The 21,731-nt window shown below is 42.1% G+C and overlaps 2 protein-coding genes across 6 annotated transcripts in view; one reads left to right on the top strand and one right to left on the bottom strand.

Moving 5' to 3' along the window:
* Positions 1–15,779, top strand: part of pkn2a (protein kinase N2a) — a 36,119-nt gene extending 20,340 nt beyond the window's left edge. For 2 of the 4 annotated variants that reach the window (XM_077556599.1, XM_077556596.1), the window contains exons 4-22: positions 3,025–3,179; positions 6,507–6,636; positions 6,718–6,863; positions 7,061–7,274; positions 7,665–7,850; positions 9,330–9,439; positions 9,535–9,678; positions 9,792–9,867; positions 9,965–10,317; positions 10,494–10,630; positions 11,176–11,251; positions 11,523–11,614; positions 11,688–11,864; positions 12,091–12,153; positions 12,723–12,799; positions 12,919–13,061; positions 13,139–13,246; positions 13,357–13,437; positions 13,637–15,779. In XM_077556599.1, the coding sequence (XP_077412725.1) occupies positions 3,025–3,179; positions 6,507–6,636; positions 6,718–6,863; positions 7,061–7,274; positions 7,665–7,850; positions 9,330–9,439; positions 9,535–9,678; positions 9,792–9,867; positions 9,965–10,317; positions 10,494–10,630; positions 11,176–11,251; positions 11,523–11,614; positions 11,688–11,864; positions 12,091–12,153; positions 12,723–12,799; positions 12,919–13,061; positions 13,139–13,246; positions 13,357–13,437; positions 13,637–13,840 (2,672 nt within the window). In that variant the 3' untranslated portion in view covers positions 13,841–15,779. Of the gene's footprint in view, positions 1–3,024; positions 3,180–6,506; positions 6,637–6,717; positions 6,864–7,060; positions 7,275–7,664; positions 7,851–9,329; positions 9,440–9,534; positions 9,679–9,791; positions 9,868–9,964; positions 10,318–10,472; positions 10,631–11,175; positions 11,252–11,522; positions 11,615–11,687; positions 11,865–12,090; positions 12,154–12,722; positions 12,800–12,918; positions 13,062–13,138; positions 13,247–13,356; positions 13,438–13,636 lie in introns of all 4 variants that reach the window. The other 2 variants (XM_077556597.1, XM_077556598.1) reach the window with 2 other exon arrangements.
* Positions 15,780–16,768: 989 nt separating this feature from the next.
* Positions 16,769–21,335, bottom strand: gtf2b (general transcription factor IIB). 2 transcript variants are annotated; one of them, XM_077559872.1, is made up of 7 exons: positions 21,246–21,335; positions 20,002–20,114; positions 19,484–19,617; positions 18,083–18,229; positions 17,684–17,813; positions 17,324–17,605; positions 16,769–17,242 (listed from the first exon to the last, which is right to left on the bottom strand). In XM_077559872.1, exons 1-7 carry the CDS (start codon positions 21,260–21,262, stop codon positions 17,109–17,111), a joined length of 957 nt encoding a protein of 318 aa, XP_077415998.1. In that variant the 5' UTR covers positions 21,263–21,335; the 3' UTR covers positions 16,769–17,108. The 2 variants fall into 2 exon arrangements, with proteins under 2 accessions (XP_077415998.1, XP_077415999.1); XM_077559873.1 differs by having other exon boundaries at positions 21,178–21,278.
* Positions 21,336–21,731: the final 396 nt, after the last annotated feature.

Here is a 21,731-nt window from a genome sequence, read left to right as displayed (position 1 = left end):
GGAAGCGAAACACGTCGTAAAGCCTCACCGGCTAGCTATGCTAACGCCGGAAAACGTGGTGCACAACCGAGTACTTCTGCACAGGCGGACGTTCAATCGGACGATGAAGAGTACCCTGAGTCCAATGCATATTCATTGGAGGAGTGGGTACAGTCTGATCACGGAGAAGACACTGGTTCTGGACTACGATGCCATCGTGAATGGAGTGGATAAGATGGATCAGAACATCTCTTACCACCCGGTATAGGAACTGACATGAGGAAGCCAGACGTAACACCAGGTCACCGTATCATGATCCTGAGAGTAGACTTGATGACAACATGGCCAAACACACACTGCAGTATATACCTGCTACTCCCCGGAAAAAAAGGCCGGCAAGAAAGTGTAGGGTATGCACGCGAAGGGGCAATCGCAGTGTAACTAATCTGTGGTGCAAATCCTGCTGCGTCCCCTTGCACGCAGGGGAGTGTTACACAATATACCACACAAAAAGAAAAACTGTGTAGTTGAAACATCCACACAATTGTAAATAGTACCACAGTTGCACACATTTGTAAATAGTTTGCCAAATTATTTTGTCAAATTGTTACACTGTTGAATGTAAATAAACTTATTTTGCTATCAAAAAAACACTTTTTCATTGTTGGTGGTAGTGTTTTACAGAAGTAAAGCACTGTTTAAGTGTTTGTGGCATCATTCATGGGAAAATAAGGTGTCAAATTCACTATAGTGCATGAAATAATATCGTTTCACAAAAAGCTTGATTTCTACGTATGTTGGTCCAAAACAGAGCATTTGGGTGAAACTAACCTATTTTATATTGTTGATTACTGAAAAACTGAATAAGGTAGAAACAAGCTTTTTTGTCCCATGAAAGATGAGAGTTCAATCTTTCATTTGGTAGTATCTGTGTTTCCATAGTCCAAACACAAAAGATCAGTCAAAATGCTCTAAATCTGCTGGCACCCACATGTTCTCTTTTCTGAAAATGGTTGGCAGTCAAAGAGTTAATGTTACCGCACCGGGTTCCCGCTACTTTCTTTTTCATAATGAGGGTGCAAATTGTCTCCCTTTCGTTCCGTCTCTCCTGCTGTATTTGGGCTCACTTGATTTGTTTTGTTCTGCCTGACGCACTTGCGCTTCCTTTATAGTGCTACCCCTTGTGATCTGATGGATAAGCCGCAACTTTGTATTAGCCGCAGGGTCGAATGCAAGTGAAAAAAGTAGCAGCTTATAGTCCAGAAATTACTGTATTTTGCTTGTGTAATGATTCTATGTGACTATGTAATGTAACTGCCATTAGGTGCCCACCACTCAAGTCAACAGCAGTTGCTATGATGTCATTGTTGTGGGAGTATTTCTTCCCACTTTCTCTTTGCGTTCCCATCGGAAACCGATGGGAGGGTTGCCCTTGTCAGCTGTCCAGTGGTGACATCATCCCTGCAGCTATTCGCTATCTTCTCCTCCTGCCCAGTGGGGGATAAACTGCATTGAGGAGAAGGAGGGAATTCTCAGCTTGATTCAACCTTGACCAAATCGACCCCATCACCACTCCCACTCTCGGGGAGAGAGAACTACCCAAACTTGAACAGCACCATTTGGACAGCACTTGTGTATTTGCTTGATAGGCTTTTGGCATTTATCTTCAAGATTGCCATCACACTAATTTATTGTTGACTGACTTTATTGTACACCGGGAAAGCACAGTGAATGAGGAGGTAATACATCACATGGCTTGGAGTGAAATGATGTAATCAATCACTGACAAACCAGAGTACACATTTGAAATTTGGACGCTCTAGTTTAGAAAAATTTCAAGGTCATTGGAAAAAAAGAAGATAATGATGTTAGCGAATGTAATATTGCCTACCAGTGTTAGTTACCCTCACAAGTGCACAAGGATCGAGACATCTACTTGTGCGCTGTCAAACACATGATTGAACAAACAGGCACAAAGTAAACACGTAAGCGCTTTGGTATACCTGCTGCTATGGCCACAATTGACACGCAGACTGCCTAACACTTGCATCTAACTGCTAACCCTAGCTCACATCACAGCAACTAACACAACACTCATTGGCTGACTCCCACACCACTCACCAGACCACACATTTTAAAGCCACATACACTCAAAGTCACATATACAGTATGGAATGTGAGGATAAAAAATCTGTTTTTATCCGATTATTTGACGGGATAATAGAAAGCAGTAGATTCAGACAATATTGGATAGAAACAGGTCTAGATAGATCCTTCCCACCATTGCTGATTCAGATTTAGATTATCATTATCTGTTAAACATGTCCAGTATAGTATAGGCAAGATATTCTTACTTCTTGACTGAGGAAACCAGTTAACAGCAATTTTTGAGTGGGGGCTCCTTTTTAGGAGGGAGGAATTCTACTATGACACAATGGACGCAGAAACTGAAATGTCTGGAGAATTCAGGCCGGTTTTCTTGCCAACTTGCATGTGTGTAAGGAAGTGTTCTGCTTTATCTGGGAACGTTTTTTTGTTATGCCCATTTCAAGTACAACAGTGAAAATGCATCCTTTGGATATTTTTCAGTTCACAAATTTCAAGTAGTATTTTATTCTGATGTATTACATTCAGGCTTTGGTCTGTTCAAAGTTCCTGTTGTGATTCAAAAAAGCTTGTTTAAAAACGTTTCACCCGCTGACATTGTTTATGACACGTTTTGAAGTTTTCTGTTACAAATCTTAATGTTATTGCAACAGTGTTGTCTTTGTTCTTAGAACAAATGAAGTGCTGTAATAAATTATACTCAACTGACCTTCCTGAAGTTGCTACCTGACAGGTTTTCTGGAAGCAAACTTAAAAGTAATCGTGCGAGGCTGCCGGATTGTTTAGCTAACCTCAACATGGCTGCATGCCAAAAATAGTACATGCAGAGTTCAGTTTCAAGTCTATTTGTGACAAACTCCAGCAGCAGTCATATCCTGTAGCAGTGCTCTGCAAAATGCCATAAGGCCCTATTTCTTCCTTTTGTATCTTTCTCCTCAGAATGCCCTGTGACCCCAGATACTCCAAACAGTGAGAGCCGAACGTGCACAAGCAGCAGCCGCCTGGCCGCCCTGAAAAGACAGAACGACATCGAGCTCAAGGTCAAACAGGGCGCCGAGAACATGATTCAGATGTACTCCAATGGGCCATCAAAGGTAGGCTTCACCAATACATAAAGCTACATAAACTGTACATTAGACCACCACAAAATCACATTAGATATAGGCACCTGACAGAAAATATGAAACAACTCCCTCTCAGACTCTAACCAAATTATTTAACACCTTTCGCAAGCTAATGACAGCGCACACATACCTCGAACAATAGTCTTGCAATCAGGGTTTCCTCACGCTGTTGGTTGACAGTGATTGCTTACTTTAAGACTGTAGCTATTGAATATTTATTCTGCCTTTGAATAATCAAGTATTTGTGTGAAAATAGATTTTTCATTACTAAACAACAAAATGTGCATGTGAGGTGCAGGTATCAACCGGAAATGCCATCATCATGTTCCACACTTATAGTATAATAAATATCTGAGTGTATGTGGCTTTATAATGTGGGACCTGGCCTGGTGAGTGACATGGGAGCCAGTCAATGAGTGGAGTTGGCTGTTGTGAACTCAGGTTAGCCACTGGCTGTTCACTGGCTAACCGTTAGCCGGTCGTCATGTTATATGCCTGGCAAGAGTTGTCCCTGAGGGAATGAATGAAAACTTTATATTGTAGCTGAGTTTTAGTTTTGTGGCTGCAAGCTTTATGTTAATGTTAATGTAACCACATAATCAGTATGGACTCTTCAATAATAAGACGCGCTGTGTCTTGAAAGCTGATTGCTTCCCGGAATTAAAAACAAACACGCTTCCACTTTGCAGATGGTGGAATAATAGCGGTTTTGCTTTGAGTGCTTCTCTGCGGGAGGAGGAAACGTATGCTGATACATGGTGTGTCATGTTCACAGCTGCTTGTCCACAAAGCATTTACGGGCATTGTTGCTTCTGTCATCCTCAGAGTAACATGATAAGCTACAATTTAGCTGGTGTGTGTGTGGGTTTGATTCACCAGAGGCAGGTCAAGCCACCTGGTACCTACTAAGCCAAGGCCCCATTGCTTCTGAGACAGAAATAAGGAATTCATTGTAAACTCCAGATTTCTGTATACATTTCTGACGTCGACCAAATGTGACCAAAGCCGACCCACTGTGGCGTTGGCCCAGACGTCGGCACGTCACATAGACGTCGGGCCGAGGTGGAGGAACGGCGTCTATTTAAAAAATAAAATAAATGTAAACGATGTCTATTTACCACATCGACCTCAGCTTTGAAGCCACCTTCTTTGAAGTCGGCCAAACTGGACTTTTTAAACAACTTTACAAATCTTCTTGCCGAAATCATGCTGAAATATGATCAGATCCCCTTTATTGGGGACTTAAATTTTCACGTGTGCTGTCCTGAAAAACCATAAAGTTGAGTTGAGTACTGTTTATCCGCGTTGTCACTTGCTCTTCTTGCCCCGTGTGCTGATTCGTTAGCTAACAGCCAATCACAGTGATTAAATGCCCCCGACGCTGATTCAAAATGTCGACCTTATGTTCTCACCCTGATCGACGAACGTAAACATGTGTCAATCGGTGCTCAGTTCATGTATGTATTCGAGGCTTTGTGTCATTGTAAGGTGGGCGTCATCAATGACGGGAAGCGACAGGAGCCTGAAGTGGCCAGCTTTAGCGTTTGCATTTCCGTTGTGAGTTAATGTTGTTGTAGTTTTGTATTTGCTGTGACCAGTCTCAGCCACCGTACTATCCTACCAGCTGTTACCATGGAAAGTAAGGATGTGGAGTGTCAGTGGCAGTGTCTCAGCTGTTGGGCTGGGCATTGTTAACTCATTTGCTCCCAAAAACGTATAAATATGTTCTATTGTAAATATTATCATGCTCCCAAAGACACATTTATACGCTTTTTGTTTTGTTTGTTTTATGATAGAGCATACAGAAGGCTTTGATGCAGCCTCTGACCTGAAAAGGTCGCTTAAAGCAATGGTAGTTATTACAAAAACTTCTATACTTTTTCCCGATGAAAGAAGAAACTCTAATGTTTCATGTTTTTATAGCAAGAGGAGACAATATTCTGTGGGTTTTGCAAAATAAGTCAAAATCCAGCAAAACGGCCGAGAGCAAAGGGAGTTGCTTCAGTGAAAATGGTTGGGAGTGAATGAGTTACGAACATTTTGTTTCTATTTCGATGGTTTTGGTCTCCAATTCAATTTGATTTTGATTATTTAGGTTTCAATATTGATTCAGAAAGAAGTAGAAATATACAAATAAAATAATTATTTTTGATGCCATGTGAAGATTCAGTATAGTACGTTTCATCACATTTCTTAAAGCAATCTGAATGCTCATATGGAGTACAAAAGGTTTAAAACAAAAAAAACATGGTTACACCATGGACAACACTGACATTTTTAAGCTATTCCTTAAACCGCACAATTAATGTCCCCGTTAGCAAGTTCACTATATTGCTCCCTGTGTAGCCACCATGAAATACGCTGGTGTACAGAGCATTTGACAGTAATTACCACTTGTTAGAAATAAAATGAGAAATGATAGTTACATAGAGGTTAGTCGCTCTGGAAGTCCAACCATCACATGTGTAAGAGCCACTATTTTGTCAAATTCAATGATTCCAAAACCGCTGTCTTCAACTCTGTGTGCAGCTTTTGGGATGGCAACTTCTGACATATTTTGCATTACGTGGTCTGCATCATATTCTTACTTCTGTGAGCGGACAGAGTTGACCTGTTTTCAGGATTTACAGGGGAATTCAAAATGACCCCAGACGTCAGATTTTGAAAGAAGGCGCTTGCTTCGGCCGCCATTGTTGTTCTTGTTTGGTTGAACATTGCTTCTGTCCTTACAACTTGAAGCACACGCAAAGCACCCCTGACTGGCAGAAGGTGAATCGATTAAGAGTATTTTCTGAATCGATCTGTAAATTGTGGGGCAAAGTATTGCAGTACATTGATGATTGGATATTTTTACCCATCCCTACTCTGCTGTCTGTGACCTTGCGAGGTCACAATGTTTTGTCATCAGCCTGGCAGACAGACAGAAGCACACAACCGGCTTCCACTTGGAAATAGTCTTGTCGTGATGTCAGAGAGGAAATTCCTGTTGGCCAGAGTCCTTTTCCTCCGGGCGCCGCCATCAGTGACCTGGAGTTAAGTTCAGAGGAATTCTAAAGTGTGTCTGTGTGTTTTTAACAGAGGCCAGTTATCACGCACACAGTGACACGCCTGTTGTTTTGGCAGAGAGATTTACCAGTGATCAGACATTCACTGGTTTCTTTGTAACAGTTTGTTTCATGTCCATAACAGCCAAGCCAAGTTTTTTATTTTTTGTAGCATCAGATAAATGAGGCTTACAGTGTTGGAGTGGTGTTTTGCTGTTGTAATGAAAGATTAATGGTCTGATTTTGCCCGTAGGATCGCAAGCTGCTGGCAACGGCGCAGCAGTTGCTTCAAGACAGCAAGATGAAGATCGAGTTCATCAGGATGCAGATCCTCAAGGCAAGCCAGGCCAATGAGTTGAGCTTTGAGAACAATGACGTGATTGGTAAGACATGCTTTGTGTGAAACGATTCAAGTCGTAACGGTAAAAAAAAACATGTAAGAAAGTCAAATTCTTGTCCACCAGACAAGGCCATCATCAGTCCGTTGGACCTTCGGGTGGAGGAGTTGTGTCACCATGCCAGGATAGAGTCTGCGGTGGCCGAGGGAGCCAAGAATGTTATGAAACTCCTGGGCACAGGAAAAGTCACAGAGAAGAGAGCACATTTAGAGGTAGAACATACTGTAACAATCTATAGCTCCTCAATAATTCAAAGTCGATTATGTATGGCAAAGATAAACACTGTTTCTGCTTTATTTTGCCCCCTCACGGTTTTCAAACCCCTCCTATTCATGTGTTAGCTCTGTCTACTCTTACCTGATTTATCGACACACATCCTCTCCTCTCTCCTCTCGCTCCTCCAATTCAGGCCCAGGCGCGCTTTAATGAATCCAGCCAAAAGCTCGACCTCCTTCGCTACTCCTTGGAGCAGCGCCTCAGCGAGCTGCCGAAGAACCACCCACGCAACCGCAGCATCGTGGAAGAGCTGTCACTCCTATCCACGCCAGTCCTCAGCCCACGGTCCAGCATCATCGCCACGCAGAACCAGTACAGCACGGTCACCAAGCCTGCCGCGCTTACAGGTACTAGGGGACATGATTTTGATACAAGCTGGTTTTTGTTTTTGGGACTTTGGATGCCGAATATGATGTGCTTAGAGTGGTTCTGAAAAGTACTTGGCTGTCCAAGTACCGCATAAATAAATGTTTGAAAGCAAACAGTAGCAACAGATTAAATGTATTGTGCTTATAAGTTCAATAGAACTGAGCTATACTGATTAAATGAACTGTACTTTTATATTTATTATTATTTTAATAAATTAATACCCATCCCTAATAGTGTTAATTTACATAACAGACTTTCATCTATCTTGGTGAGATCTGCTTGTAACTGGATTACGGAACAACTATGACAAAGCTTTCATATCACATCATATCATATTTCATTTCGTATTTGTCGCCTTCCACTACCAGGCACCTTAGATGTCAGGCTCATGGGCTGTCAAGACCTGCTGGAAAATGTCCCTGGCCGCTCCAAAGCCGCCTCTGTCCCGCTGCCTGGCTGGAGCCCCAGCGAAACGCGCTCATCCTTCATAAGCAGAGCGAACCGAAACCGCAGCGTGAGTTCGCGGAACATGACCAAAAGCGAGGAGCTCTCGAGTAAGTCCATCCAATCAGGTAGACAATAAATACGTACTGATGAGAGGAATTGCAGTGGTTTTGTGACTTAAGAGTCCCACTAATGAGTTACGAGCTGTTGTTTTGGAAACCAAATATGCCACTTGAGTGACTTTTTTTTGGGGGGGGGGGGGGGGGGGCAATTTGCTGTAATGCCCTCTTATGTGAGCACCTGCTGTTTGCCACAGCTGACGCCGTTGTGGGTACTAGATGTGATCGCCTACCGATGATGTCACTCTAGAGGATTGGCTGGAAATTATCCCGTTGACGTCAAATCATTGGAAAGAAAATATTAAAGATGTCATTATGTGTTATTTTATCTCCATTCTTTTATATTTATTTATTTATTTAATTGAATTTTAACTCACTTGTTATTTATTCAATATTGAAGTATCCTGCTTTTATATTCTTAAGTTTTATTTACGTTTTTCAGTCCATACATTTTGTTATTTAAATCAGTGGTCCCCAACCACCGGGCTGCGGACCTGTACCGGGCCGTGGGCACCTTTGGACCGGGCCGCACAGTTGAAAGAATAAAAAAAAAAAACTTACTGTACTTCTGGTTAATTGATTAGCCGAGGCTTAAAAATATTTTATTTTGAAAAGTGACCAGATTCTCTCTGCTTACGACGGACTCTTGACACATGTCAAGATGCTAATTATCTCAGTCGCGTTTTGTTACCCTTGTTATGGTAGTGGACTTGCGTTTGTTGGCGTAGCCTTTTATTAATCAGCTGACGAACAGCCAAGCACCCCTCCACCCCCAACCCACTGGGTTGCTGGTCCGCCAAAGTTGTGGACATGTATGAACCGGTCCGTGGTGAAAAAAAGGTTGGGGACCACTGATTTAAATGACATCTTTAATATTTTTGTTCCAATTTTTCGACGGCGACGGGATAATTTCCAGATAATCCTGTTGCGTGACGTCATCGTTAGGCGACCCCGATACAATCTGGCACAATCCGATCACATGTTGTACCGACAGCGTCAATCGACAGGCAGACTGGCTAATGGGCCGGTTAACAGCAAGCCAACTCTACACTGTCAACAAATGAGAGTTGGCTTGCTGTTACGTGCTTAGTGACACGTCACTCACCGGATCAGGTCCCGCCTTTTAAAACCATGCACACTCAAAGTCACAGATACTACAGTAGAACATGAGGATGTTGACCCCACTTGGACAAAAATAATGCATGCAAATAAATACAATGTTTATACAAAATCTATTTTAAATGGATTCATTGATGGGTTAATGGATAGAATACTCTCTTCTAAAAGTTTTGGTAGCTGCAGTCTGAGTGATCACACTTTATAAAAGCAGTTTAATTAATTATGCTTATAAACACGACAGTGCTTTTCTTCACAAATAAAACAAGTGAGCTCGCAAGTCAAGGTAACCACTGTAATTGATGACAATCAAGCAAAGCCAGTGTTTGTGAGTAAGGGGGTGTGTTTCCTCAGATGAGATTAGTGCCGTTTTGAAATTGGACAACACGGTTGTTGGTCAAACCAGCTGGAGGCCGGTCAGCAACCAGGCCTGGGACCACAAGTTTACATTGGAGCTGGACCGGGTAACAAACACACACACACACACACACACACACACACACACACTGAAGCTGTTTGTGTGTGCAACATGATGGAACGTGTTTTCACCTGTTGCCAGTCCCGCGAGCTGGAGATCTCGGTATACTGGCGTGACTGGCGCTCACTTTGCGCAGTCAAGTTCCTGCGTCTTGAGGACTTCCTGGACAACCAGCGTCATGGCATGTGTTTGTACCTAGAGCCACAGGGCATGCTGTTTGCCGAGGTTCGTGCGCACATGCTCGGATTCACTCTCAAATCTATTTGAAACCCGTGCAAATTTATACACTTGCTAAACCGTTCCTGCGAGTCAATAAATTGATCATGTGTCTTGTTTAGGTAACATTTTTTAATCCCGTCATCGAGAGACGACCAAAGTTGCAAAGACAAAAGAAGATTTTCTCAAAGCAGCAAGGTGAGCGGGCCAAGTTCCATGATCCGTTTTTGGGGAAAAAACCATCAGCGTGTAAGATTCAGATCATTTCATCGTATTCCTCTTTCTACGACGGCAGGTAAGACTTTCCTGCGAGCCCCTCAGATGAACATCAACATCGCTACGTGGGGCCGTCTGGTGAGAAGAGCCATTCCGACTGTGAGCACCAACTCCTTCAGTCCGCAGGCAGCTGAGACCGGGTCCAGCAGCATCCCGGGTTCACCCGCACCCAGCAGGCAAGAGAAAGCGCCATTCATGACATTTCACACAAGCTTCGTTTGTCAACTGTGTCCTTCCCACAGCGATCCACTGGTGACCAAGTTGGACTTTGATCGAGAGCAAACACCCGGACCCAAGTTCTACCCAGCGCCCGACGGCATACGAGAGCCACCGGAGCAACACAACATGCTGCCTGACAAGGAGGAAGTGCAGGTATTGAATCAGAAGATTTTCATTATTGATTGGAAAAATAGAAGAACAAATATGTTCTTAGTTTGTCCATTGTGGCCTTTTGTAGTAGTGGCATTAAGATTTCTGTTGGATTTAAAGCTGTCAAGAGTCACTGACTAATTCCACCTCATGTTCAGCCTTTCGGTCCCTCCCTCCAGGACGCGCTGGCCTCATTCGACTTCCTGAACAATAGGAACAGCGTGGCGGTGAAGCCCGATGTGGACCTGGTGGCGGAGACGGAGCTTCAGCATCCGGACCTGGAGCTCACGGCCTTCCCCAAAGATGCAGAGATAAGGTAGACCTGGAACTTTCTTTTGGGAAAACAATCCAGCAAGACATTGAAGTTGCCTTTAAATGCTTGACTCTGAATGGAGTTGAATTTAGAAGGATGTGGTAGTAAAACTATGGTGTTGAATATAGCAGCTGAGAGGCCTTGTGTTAATTGAAAAGTCTCAATTGTGACAGTCACAGTTGTGAATGGTTGTCTATACGTGCCCTGTGATTGGCTGTCAACACGTCAAGTTCCAGATCACCCTAATGACGACAAACAATATAGGAAATGCCTGGATGGAAAATATACAGTATGTTTCCTAACAACTGTCATTATTGGTTTTGCTCTGTGACCGGTTTCTCACACTGGTGTATCAACAGCACCCCCTGGCTTTCGTTGTTAGGGTTGTTGTTGTTGTTTTTTTTTTTTGTATGAGCTTGTTTACCTGCCAGTTGATGCACCCATGGCTGAAGCCGATCAGCGGCTGGGTTTTTACTTCCCCAACGCTGAACATGACACCATGCAATGCAAAAGTAAGTAAGTAATGCAAACTCAAATGTGTTTTTCAGGGAAGAAGAGCAGTTTCACTTTAGTCTCAAAGACTTCAAATGTGTTGCAGTCCTTGGACGCGGCCACTTTGGAAAGGTCAGTTTTGTAGGATTGCCTTTATAGAATGTTTTGTGGGCAAAATGTGTGTCATCTCCACTGAATTACATTTAGTCCATGTCAACTAAGCACCGCCTGTTCTTTGAACATTGTTAGTATTTTTCTCAGACAGCATAAAGGGCAAATTTCCAAAATGTTTTCTTCTTCTTTTGGAATGTGTCTGTCTCAGATGTATTTGAAGCGCTAACGTACAGGTACAGAGTGAAATGAGTCTTCTACAGCCTGTCTGAGGCCTTTCTTTATTTTGCAGGTGTTGTTAGCCGAGTATAAAAGCACAGGCGAAATGTTCGCCATCAAAGCTCTGAAGAAAGGCGACATTGTGGCTCGCGATGAAGTCGACAGGTAACAGAACGCCATCAATGAAAGCTCAAACCGAGCGCACAAACGATTGACCCCCGTCATCTTCTCCCTCCAGCCTGATGTGCGAGAAGCGCATCTTTGAGACGGTCAACAGCGTTCGCCACCCCTTCCTGGTCAACTTGTTTGCGTGCTTCCAGACGCAGGAGCATGTGTGTTTTGTCATGGAGTACGCGGCGGGCGGCGATCTGATGATGCACATCCACGCCGACGTCTTCTCGGAGCCGCGGGCCATGTAAGCGTGGGAGGAGCAGAGACAACCCTCCGAGTGACTGACTGATTTCTCGTGTGTTTGGAAACTGTACAGATGTTCCCTCATCCACGTCCAGACTGCAAATGGATTGTATCACTGTTCAATAGAATCATATTTGCACATAGATGATTACTTGGGTTAATTTTGTTTTTGATCAATTTGTAATTTGGACGGGATTTAACTGACTGAGATTTTTTTCTCTCTCCAGATTTTATGCTGCCTGCGTGGTGTTGGGATTGCAGTATTTACATGACCACAAGATTGTGTACAGGTGAGCCCTTTAAGGGACATTCATTTCTTATATGTACTTGTGCTATACTGTCTATTCTGCCCTCTGTGTGTGTGTCCAACACAAATTGACAGATAGCGAACAGTTTTCAAAATAAATGACGAGGCTGGAGTAAAGTTGCATTTTTACTGTTGTCTTCCGTTGTTTCTTCTTCTGTACACCTGAAATATACAAGACAATAATATGTCACTAAAATATACATGCACACACATAAATGAGAACATGGCTGTGCATAATATGAAAATAATCTACAATGTAAGATACAACTGCAACATCACTGGCGTTAGAAATGCAAATAAACAATCAAATGTCCTCATGAAATGAAAAGCAGCATTAAAGTAAAAAAGGAACTTACAAGCGATACTTTTCTCTGGCAGTCGTGAGAACTGTAGCTGTCGACTGTTGTAAGCTAGCGTGTGTTTTGCACACTGCCCACTATTAACTGGAGGTGTCATGTGATCAGCTACCAAAACACAGAAAAACAATTACACGAAAACGCCTGTAGAGGGAGACAAAACATCACAAACAAGGTCATTTATGTTGTTTGGCAGAGACTTGAAGCTGGACAACCTGCTTCTGGACACGGAAGGTTATGTGAAGATTGCTGACTTTGGCCTTTGCAAAGAAGGTGATTTTTTTTTTTTTTTCAAGCGCTCTTTTTATAATGTTCTAACATGCCACAGGATGGCGCCAAAGCCTCGGCTAAATAGGGAAGGAGTAAATAGTGTCAATTGTGTTTGTCCTCAGGAATGGGCTTCAGGGACAGAACCAGCACTTTCTGCGGAACGCCAGAGTTTTTGGCCCCCGAGGTGTTGACCGAAACGTCGTACACCCGCGCCGTGGACTGGTGGGGGCTGGGCGTGCTCATTTTTGAGATGCTGGTGGGGGAGGTGAGAGCGCGTCTGCTCACCACGCTCACTTGACCTCGGCGGCGTATTCAAAGGCGTCTCGCCGTTATCCCTTTCAGTCGCCGTTCCCCGGCGACGATGAGGAGGAGGTGTTTGACAGCATCGTCAACGATGAAGTCCGCTACCCAAGATTCCTCTCCACGGAAGCCATCTCCATCATGAGGAGGGTATGTTGCTAGACGAATATGTGCGGGATCTGCACACCCTTGTTCAAATATCAGCTTGTTCACCACCACGACAAAATTCAGTGTGAATTCATTCTACGCATTTGCTTCAGCTTTTAAGAAGAAGCCCGGAGCGCCGTCTTGGAGCAGGAGAAAGGGACGCGGAGGAAGTCAAGAAACACTTATTCTTCAGGGTGAGTAGCTCACTTCAAACACACCAATAATGTCTTTTGACTCAAGAGCACTAAAAAGTCCGTTAAGAATCTGTCCGTCTGGAATCATTCACTCACTCCCTACTCACTCGTAAAAGGATTTTTAGGGCTTTGTTGAATTCTCTAGCTCCACTCAATACAAATCTGACAGTCCTGTCCCGTTCTCCATCCGTGCGTACAGAACATGGACTGGAACGGGCTCCTGTCCAAGAAAGTGAAGCCCCCGTTTGTGCCGACCATCCAGGGCGCGAACGACGTCAGCAACTTTGATGACGAATTCACCTCGGAGGCGCCCATCCTGACCCCGCCCAGGGAGCCGCGGGTGCTCAACTCGGAGGAGCAGAACATGTTCTGCGACTTCGATTACATCGCCGACTGGTGTTAGCGCCACGCACATGATGGATCGTGCTCCTAACTTTTCCGTGTAAAAAAAAAAAAAAAAGTATGAGGGATCGAAGACGCTTCCCTGAGGAGTCCCACTTTTTAAATCAAAAATCATGAAGAATTTTTTTCTTAACGAGAAAACAAACTTGTTGAAGAAACAAAAGGATGATGAATGGAGCATGCTGTCTGACCACTGAGAATGTTTTTCATATGAACTCTAGACTGGAGACGACAATCCCGATCACTCACTGACACTTATTCGTCGTCTTTATTTTTGTTTTGAATATGTACAGTTTCTTCAGTGGGATATTTTTATTGCATCGTGTTTGTGCTCAAGATTATGATCTCTCAAAACTGGCATTCAGTCAATTAAAAAAGAAAAAGAAAAAGAAAAGCTTAAAACATCACTACAACACATCTTGACTACTATTTTTTGTCCAGTTGTATTTTTGCCTTGTTCATACAGGCTGGCATATGAATTTAGCAGCTGTCCATCCAGTGTTGTGACACATACTGTATATAAAAAAAGATCAATATTCTTGATTTTTTTATTATTATTATTTTTTTTACACTCAATTATTTGAAATGAGATCATTCAAAAGGCTTCAGGCCAGTGGTTCTCAAACTGGGGGTCTGCAAAATATTTTGCAGTAAATTTCCATAATAAAAAAATGCATACGAAACATAGTGGTATAAACAATTTGTTTTAGGGAATATAGTCAGTATTTTAGACAAAGGTGACTTCGGGGATAATAACAATAAAAAAGGCATAATATCAAACTAATTTGTACTTTTGAAATTCACTTGTTGGATTATGGTTTTCTTCCCCTGTTAAACTTTGCCTTTAATAGCATATTACAACTTTATCCCCAAAAAGTATGACTATAATTCTCACAAAATTGCAACTTTCTTTCCTGGCAAAATATTGTCAGCCCAATAGCATACTTGCCCAAGTCTTTTATGAACATTTTCAGAAAAACTAAGAAAAATGTTCATCAAACAAGAGTCCCGTTGGGGTGAGTCCAACTTTGTGGATTTACACAGACAAAAAAGAAAAAAACATTTTTGCAAGTGCATTAGTATTTTTTTTAATGACCTTGGTTGTTATGTTATTAGGCTAACAAATATCTTTCTTTTTGTAAAGATTATGACTTTTGTTTTCTTGGGAGGGGGCACACTTTTCTCTTAAACATACAAATTTATAATTGTAATATTACTTTTAAAAAAAAAAGAAGTAATTCCTATGGCATTTTACACTCGCTATTTAGGTTTAATTTGCCTCAGGATGAGCAGGTCCTTGTTAATAAATAAATAAATTTCACCTGGCCCCAAAACGTTTGAGAACCCCTGCTTTAGGCCGCATGCAATCCACACTAGGTTGTTTTGTTCTTTTAGTTTAGTCTGACAACATTTTTCTTGTTACCTCAGTTATCGTGACTTACAGCTACGCCACCAAATTAGCAGTGGGTGGAGTGAGTGACAGACGGCTCTTTATGAATGAAAGTTTTTTTTTTTTTTTTTTACAGTATATGTTTTACACAAATCCAAAAAGACCAATCAATTGGAAACCTGTTCAAATGCTTCCCCTCGCTGTCCGGGGAATCATTTCTGTTGATTTGCATGGTTCATGTAAACTACAGGGGTGGGTAGTGTATTATATATTATGCAGTATACATAATGTACACAATGAAGCTGAAAGCACTAAGTTTATCAATATAGATTTAGATAATTATCGTAATTTCCCAATGGAAATGCATTGTACAGTTTTTTTTTTAAATTACTCCTTGTGCATGTTACCGGAACAGACACAAACCCGTTGGATGGTACAGCAATATAGATTCTGACGGATGCTCTTCACCATGGTGTAAAAAAAAAAAGTTATTTTTTCAGTCATTGTCTCGCCTATCATGAATGCACAAATTAAACATGTAATAGTGGAATTATGTGTATTTTACATCTTATCACTTGTGTAAATGTGTTTTCTTTCATCGAGGTTTCACAACCTTTATTGAGCAAAGTGCTGACGTTGGGCCATAACTGTGCACCTCCAAAATGGTCACTAATCAGGAGACCCCAAAAAACGGCATGTTTGTTCAAACATTAGCATTGCATCATCATTGAGATCAAGCCATTTTCAACACTTTAGATTGGTTGATAATTTGTTTAAATATATACATTTTTTAAAGGCACCCACACGGGCTGCTTGATTATAAAGAAAATATTAATCATGATTAATTTGGTAATAATTGAAATCATGATTAGGACAATCTGTTTTTTGGTGCAGAACAAGAAAATGTTTAAAAATGTATATGTATATATATATATATATATATATATATATAATGTATTTGAAACACTACAATAATGCAAGTTCCTTTTGAACCAAACAAGATTTATTAAATTTGTCATTTTAAAATAAAAAAAGGTGCAAATATATAAACTCAAAACTAATCATTTTTATTTTCGATTATGCAGATGTTCTAATTGTGGAGTGGTAATAATTGTAATTGAATTTTGATTAATTGCACAGCTTACATGTGTCGACTGACCAAAAGTATTTAACAATAATATATTAAATTTGCTAAATTGTGACTTATGAGGTTTTACAATAAAAAAATCTCATGGAATGCCATTAGTCACAAAAAAGGGAAAAATGCTGACTAAAATGATCCTCTTTTCCAAACGAATGCAGATTTTAGTTAAACCTCATTTTTATGGTATTGTTTAATGTAAAATCATCTGATTATTTGTAACTAATGAGCTAATTGCGCCATCTGCCATCTAGTGGAAGTGCATTGAATTGTTCTGGTTGTCATACCTAGTTGAACCAAAAAAATATATAATCTGTGAATTGGATGATCGCTTCCCAGATTATCCAACATTCAATACAGAGAGTGAAAGGTGAAGTGATTTTCTTGAACCTTTGGTCTCATTTCCAATTATTTTTATTTTATTTTTTTTAAATTACAGTTCCAACAAACTAACAAAATATAAGCAGATCATTTTCCTACAAAAGTGTATGTATACAGTATGAAAGCAGCCTTAACTGGCAAGCATTTCCAACACTTGAACATGTCCGTCTGGTAGGTAGAGTTCTTCTCCGGTGATCACTGGAATGTGTGTCCATGGTTTTGCTGAGAGGGTGCCTTGAAAAGTCTTGAAATCTTGGGAGGCGAGAAGCCAATGACAAAAAAGAAGAAAAAAAAAGAAAAATGGTGGGAGTAGCAGACAATGTGGAGCTGCTGGGGGCCGAGGTGAAGGAGATCTTTTCACAGTTGGGGCAGCTTGTCGACAGGTGTGTCGAATTTGAAGTCCGGGGGGAAAAGTTCTGCGGCGCGGGGGTAGATGAGCCGGTACGACTGTCGGATGGTCACGTCTGCGACGCCGGCGATGTCTCCGATTTCTGCGGCGGCACGCAAACAAAAGCATTGTCGGGTCACTTAAGAACAATCTGACGAGAACACAAGCGCGACTCGGGCGTCACCTTTCTGCGTCTTCTTCTCGGCGGAGGCCTGCGAGGCCATGTAGATGGCGGCGGCGGCTACGGAGATGGGGCTCCTGCCAGGAACCAGGTCCAGCTCCACGGCCTTCATGGCGATGTAGGTGGCGGCCATCTGCACCTGCTTGGGCAGGCCCAAGTTGGAGCAGAAGCGGGACATGAAGTCCCCCGTGGTGATCAGGTCCACGCTGGTCTCCAGGGCCTTCAGGATCAGCTTGAAGCAGCGCCCGATCTCCTTCTTGGAGATGCGCGACACGGCGCAGATCTCTGCCGATCAACACCCGCCGCCGTGTTACTTGAGGCAGCGCGACAAAATCAAGTGGAAGAAAGAGCTTGCGGTGCCACCTTTGAACGTTCGGGGGACGCCTTCTTGTCTGCAGGCGATGTAGAGGCAGGCCGATGCGATGGCGTCGTTCGCTCGGCCCTTCAGGCTCTTCTGCTCGTAAACTTGCTTGAATAGGTTGTTGGTTCTGTCCTGTCGGGCGAACACACGGACACGGTGTCGGTCGGCAAGAGAAATGAAAAATGTTTGCGTGATAGTCAAAAAGGAAGTCTGGACATTAGGAACACTTTTTGGGTGTCAATGTATTTCCCCAAGATGTTAGCGGCTCAGTGGATAAGCGCAGGTTCACACTAATGACAACGATTTTTTGGGGGGTGTTAATTATGTTTCTTTTGCCGGTTTGGAGAAAAGAAAAGAAAAAGTTCTTCCTACCTATATCACTAAGGTAGAAGTACACTTACTATGATGTTCCTTGGCAGGTTGATGCGATCGGCCATGGTGGTGATCTCTTTGAAGGCGTTGAGCATGGCACGGTCCGAGCTGCTCATGGTGCGGCGGTTCTGGTACTTGGAGTTGCCAAACTCGTCAAAACTGGCGGCGCCCGTTCCCTGTGATGGGAACAACATTTTTACGCACAGGGCAGTGGTGTCCAAACTATGGCCCGGGGATCATTTGTGGCCACGCCATCCATTTTTAACTCATTTGCTCCCAAAAACGTATAAAAACGTTCTATTTGAAATATGACCATGTATTTCTCCTTCAGCGCAGCTGAATGTAATAATAAGCTCATCAGCAAGATTTGCAGAAGCCTGATAAGGATCCTGATCATGAATCAGGTGTGTTAGTGGAGAGAAACAGGCTGGTTAGGGGCTCTCGAGGACTGAACTTGGCCACCCCTGCGCAAGCGCATACAGAAGGTTTTGATGCAGCCGCTGAACTGAAGAGAATGCTTAAAGCAATGGTAGTTAGTACAAAAGCAGCCGCTGAACTGAAGAGAATGCTTAAAGCAATGGTAGTTAGTACAAAAGCAGCCAGCAGGTGGCAGCAGAGTATAAGAGATCAACCAGGGCCATGTTGCTAAAAGCTGTTTCCCCAAGTGTTTTCAACAGGTTTATGAAGAATGATTAAACTTAGCTATATTCTAATGCTAATTGCTGCAAAACGGAAACAGATATAAATATATTTTTTCCTGGTGAAAGAGGAGACTCATCTTTCTTTTGGTAGCTCCCATGTTGTTATAGCAATAGAACACAATATTCTGCCTTGCAAAATCAGTCAAAAAGTGTTTTATATACTGTAAAGCCATTCTAAATATGCAAATGAACTGTTTACAATCGAACAAGTAACGTTTCTCTTCATCAAGACTGTAATGAACAAACATCATTCATTTTGACAAGCAAAAAAATGACAAATTGTGAAAATATCAACTAAATGATTGCCTTGCTTTAAATAAAAAAAATAGGTCAACTTAAGACAGATTGCTCCTGTTTTTGTTGTGAATGTAGAGATTTGACTATTTTCTGTGTCGAAAGCAGTTCAGGGAGCAGTTTTCCCCAAACAACACTGCAATATGTATAAACATTAACGCCGTTGCTTGAATGACTGATTTTGGTGTGCTTGGAAAATGCACGTACATTTTTTTTTTCCCAAAGTGCATCCTTCCATTTTTCTATATGTGGCCCTCGTATGAAAAACTCCTGCCATAGGGTCTGCATCACGACTATAAGATAAGAGAACTGTACTGCAGTGGTTCTTCATGTGCACTCTCAAATGCAATAAGAATTCTGAGAATAAAGCTGTGTATTTTCAAAGAAAAAAAAAAGGCCGTATTTAGTCAAGTTGAAAAGTGATCATTTGCTGACCTTGCTGATCATGGTGGTGAGGTCGCCTCCATTCAGCAGCGGGTTCTGGGCGTCTCCCACTCTGGACGGATCTTTGAGGGCTTTCTCGTTGGAAAAGGTCCGCCACTCGGAGCCAACGTCGATCACACGGTCGCCTGGGGGGGACAAAAAGAAAAGAAGGTGCTTAGAACTTGGGAGAAAAAAATAATAATTAGAGCAATCATGTTGGATGACACACACTGGCGCTTGCATCAGAAGCAGCCGACGTGCATCATCTCCCTCCTGGTTTAGGCTTTGTGCTCAGGAGGCTCATTAAAGACAGCTGCGTTCGCCCACAGCTTCAACTTGAAGGCTACATTGTGTTTGTCACATTAATTGCCCTTTCATTGTGAGTTTAGAGTGACGATGTTGCGCTTCATGTTCATTCGTTCAAATATTTGCCGTAATTATGACTTGACTGCTGCCAGAGTCTGCATCTCGACGTCGGCCATCTTAGAAACAGAACTCGGTCATGGACAGAGGGTGCTTGCCATGCTTACCTACGACAAGGCCACATTCGGGGCAAATCATGTCCCCTGCTCGGTAGTCCTCCACCAGGATGGCATCGGGGTGGTTGGGGCACTGAACTCTGGGAAGGGTCAATCCATCTCCACTGTGGAGGCAAAATGAATGAGGAGAAAGATACAAAATTTGACTCAATGAGCTTTGTCAACCAAAAAGAGGTTGTTTTTTTTCTTCCTAAATTGCAGCTTTTAAAAATTGCATCATTACATTGTGATGTCGATTTGATTTTGATGAATTTTTCAGCCCTACTTTGAAATTATAATAAATTACTCCATGCTGACATCATAACAAAGCACCTCGCAACCAGACTGAATGCAAGCACTTTCAGTCCAAGGACATTTAGGTAGATTACCTTAGAATGTTTCTGACTTTTTATTTTGTCTTTCAACCACTTTGTGAGCTCCCTTTTCATTATTAAACAACTATTTGAACAATCTTCAGCTGCCGCTTGAACACTGTTTCTGGCTCTTCAGATGGGGCCAAAGCAATAACACATTCATTGTGTTTTCATCATAGAACAATAATTCACACGGTTCAAACGAATACTGCTGCACTTGTCTGCATTTCCTAAAAAGAAGACAAACTTCAGATAAGATTTAATCTGCGACAATTTTATTTTACATATCTTCAAATCCGCTCCATTAAGCAGCGTGTATGAACTTAAAACCAAATCGCCTATTTTCTTTCCTAAAAGGAAAAAGACGGATGTTGCACTGGCATAAAAAATTAATTACACTTAGTTATAATGTGAAAAAAACAATATGACAACAGAAAAAAACCAAAGTTTTTGACAGCCCTGCCGTAAATAAAACACAAAAAAAATTCCGATGTGATGACGCTGCGCAATGCCTGTCAGCGAAACACAAAAACAGCCGATGCGCTAGCCACACGCCCAGCGAGCTGGCATTGTGTAGTTTACGGGGGAACAAAAGAATACCATTTAACATCAGTGACAACTTGGACTTCAAATTTTACTTTTATTACATACTGAACGCCAACGGAAAAAAACAGCGCGTGGGCATAATGACCGGCGAGCTAGCGCGCTATGCTAAGCAACAAGATGCTACCTCCACGGTATGGGTGGCGCGAGGTGATTTTTTCCCCCCAATAGAGGTCGTATCGTCTCTTTGTCTTCGGAGGCTTTAACTCACCCTGTGTCACAAATGGAGAAAGTAATGTCTTTGAGCTATTTGTGACGAATAATGAGCGCCGTACTCACCGGCTTGTCGACGCCATAGTACAAGCGGTAAGTGTCTGAAAGAAACAACGACTAGTAAAGGAGGTACTCGTATTTATAGATTTTTGATCACGTGGCATTTTCGGGACGGCAAGTCACATAGTACAAATGACCTCAAATGTTCCTCCCAATTTTTATTTACATCGGGAATATTATTATTATTTTTATTATATTATTTGACAGCTCATAAATAATATTACAAAAAGTGTATCATGCCAAAATAATAATCAAAAGTTAAGTAATTCATATTAAATGGTTTGCTCTGTGAAATCTGAATACAGTAGTCATGGGGAAAACTTTCATCACGATTCAACATTATACATTTACAAAAATACAAGTACAAAAATATAAGTACACTCACTCAACCCCTCCTCCCCATAAAACCGGGAAATGTGTCATTAATTGCGCGCTTGGACCGGAAATAGCCAAGAGATGCTGTTTGCTTGAAACGTCCGTGGTTTGAAGAAA

Source organism: Vanacampus margaritifer, chromosome 2, assembly GCF_051991255.1.
Source record: "Vanacampus margaritifer isolate UIUO_Vmar chromosome 2, RoL_Vmar_1.0, whole genome shotgun sequence".
NCBI classification, from domain to species: domain Eukaryota; kingdom Metazoa; phylum Chordata; class Actinopteri; order Syngnathiformes; family Syngnathidae; genus Vanacampus; species Vanacampus margaritifer.
The sequence above is the reverse complement of the archived record's forward strand: the minus strand, read 5'-3'. Positions and strand labels throughout refer to the sequence as shown.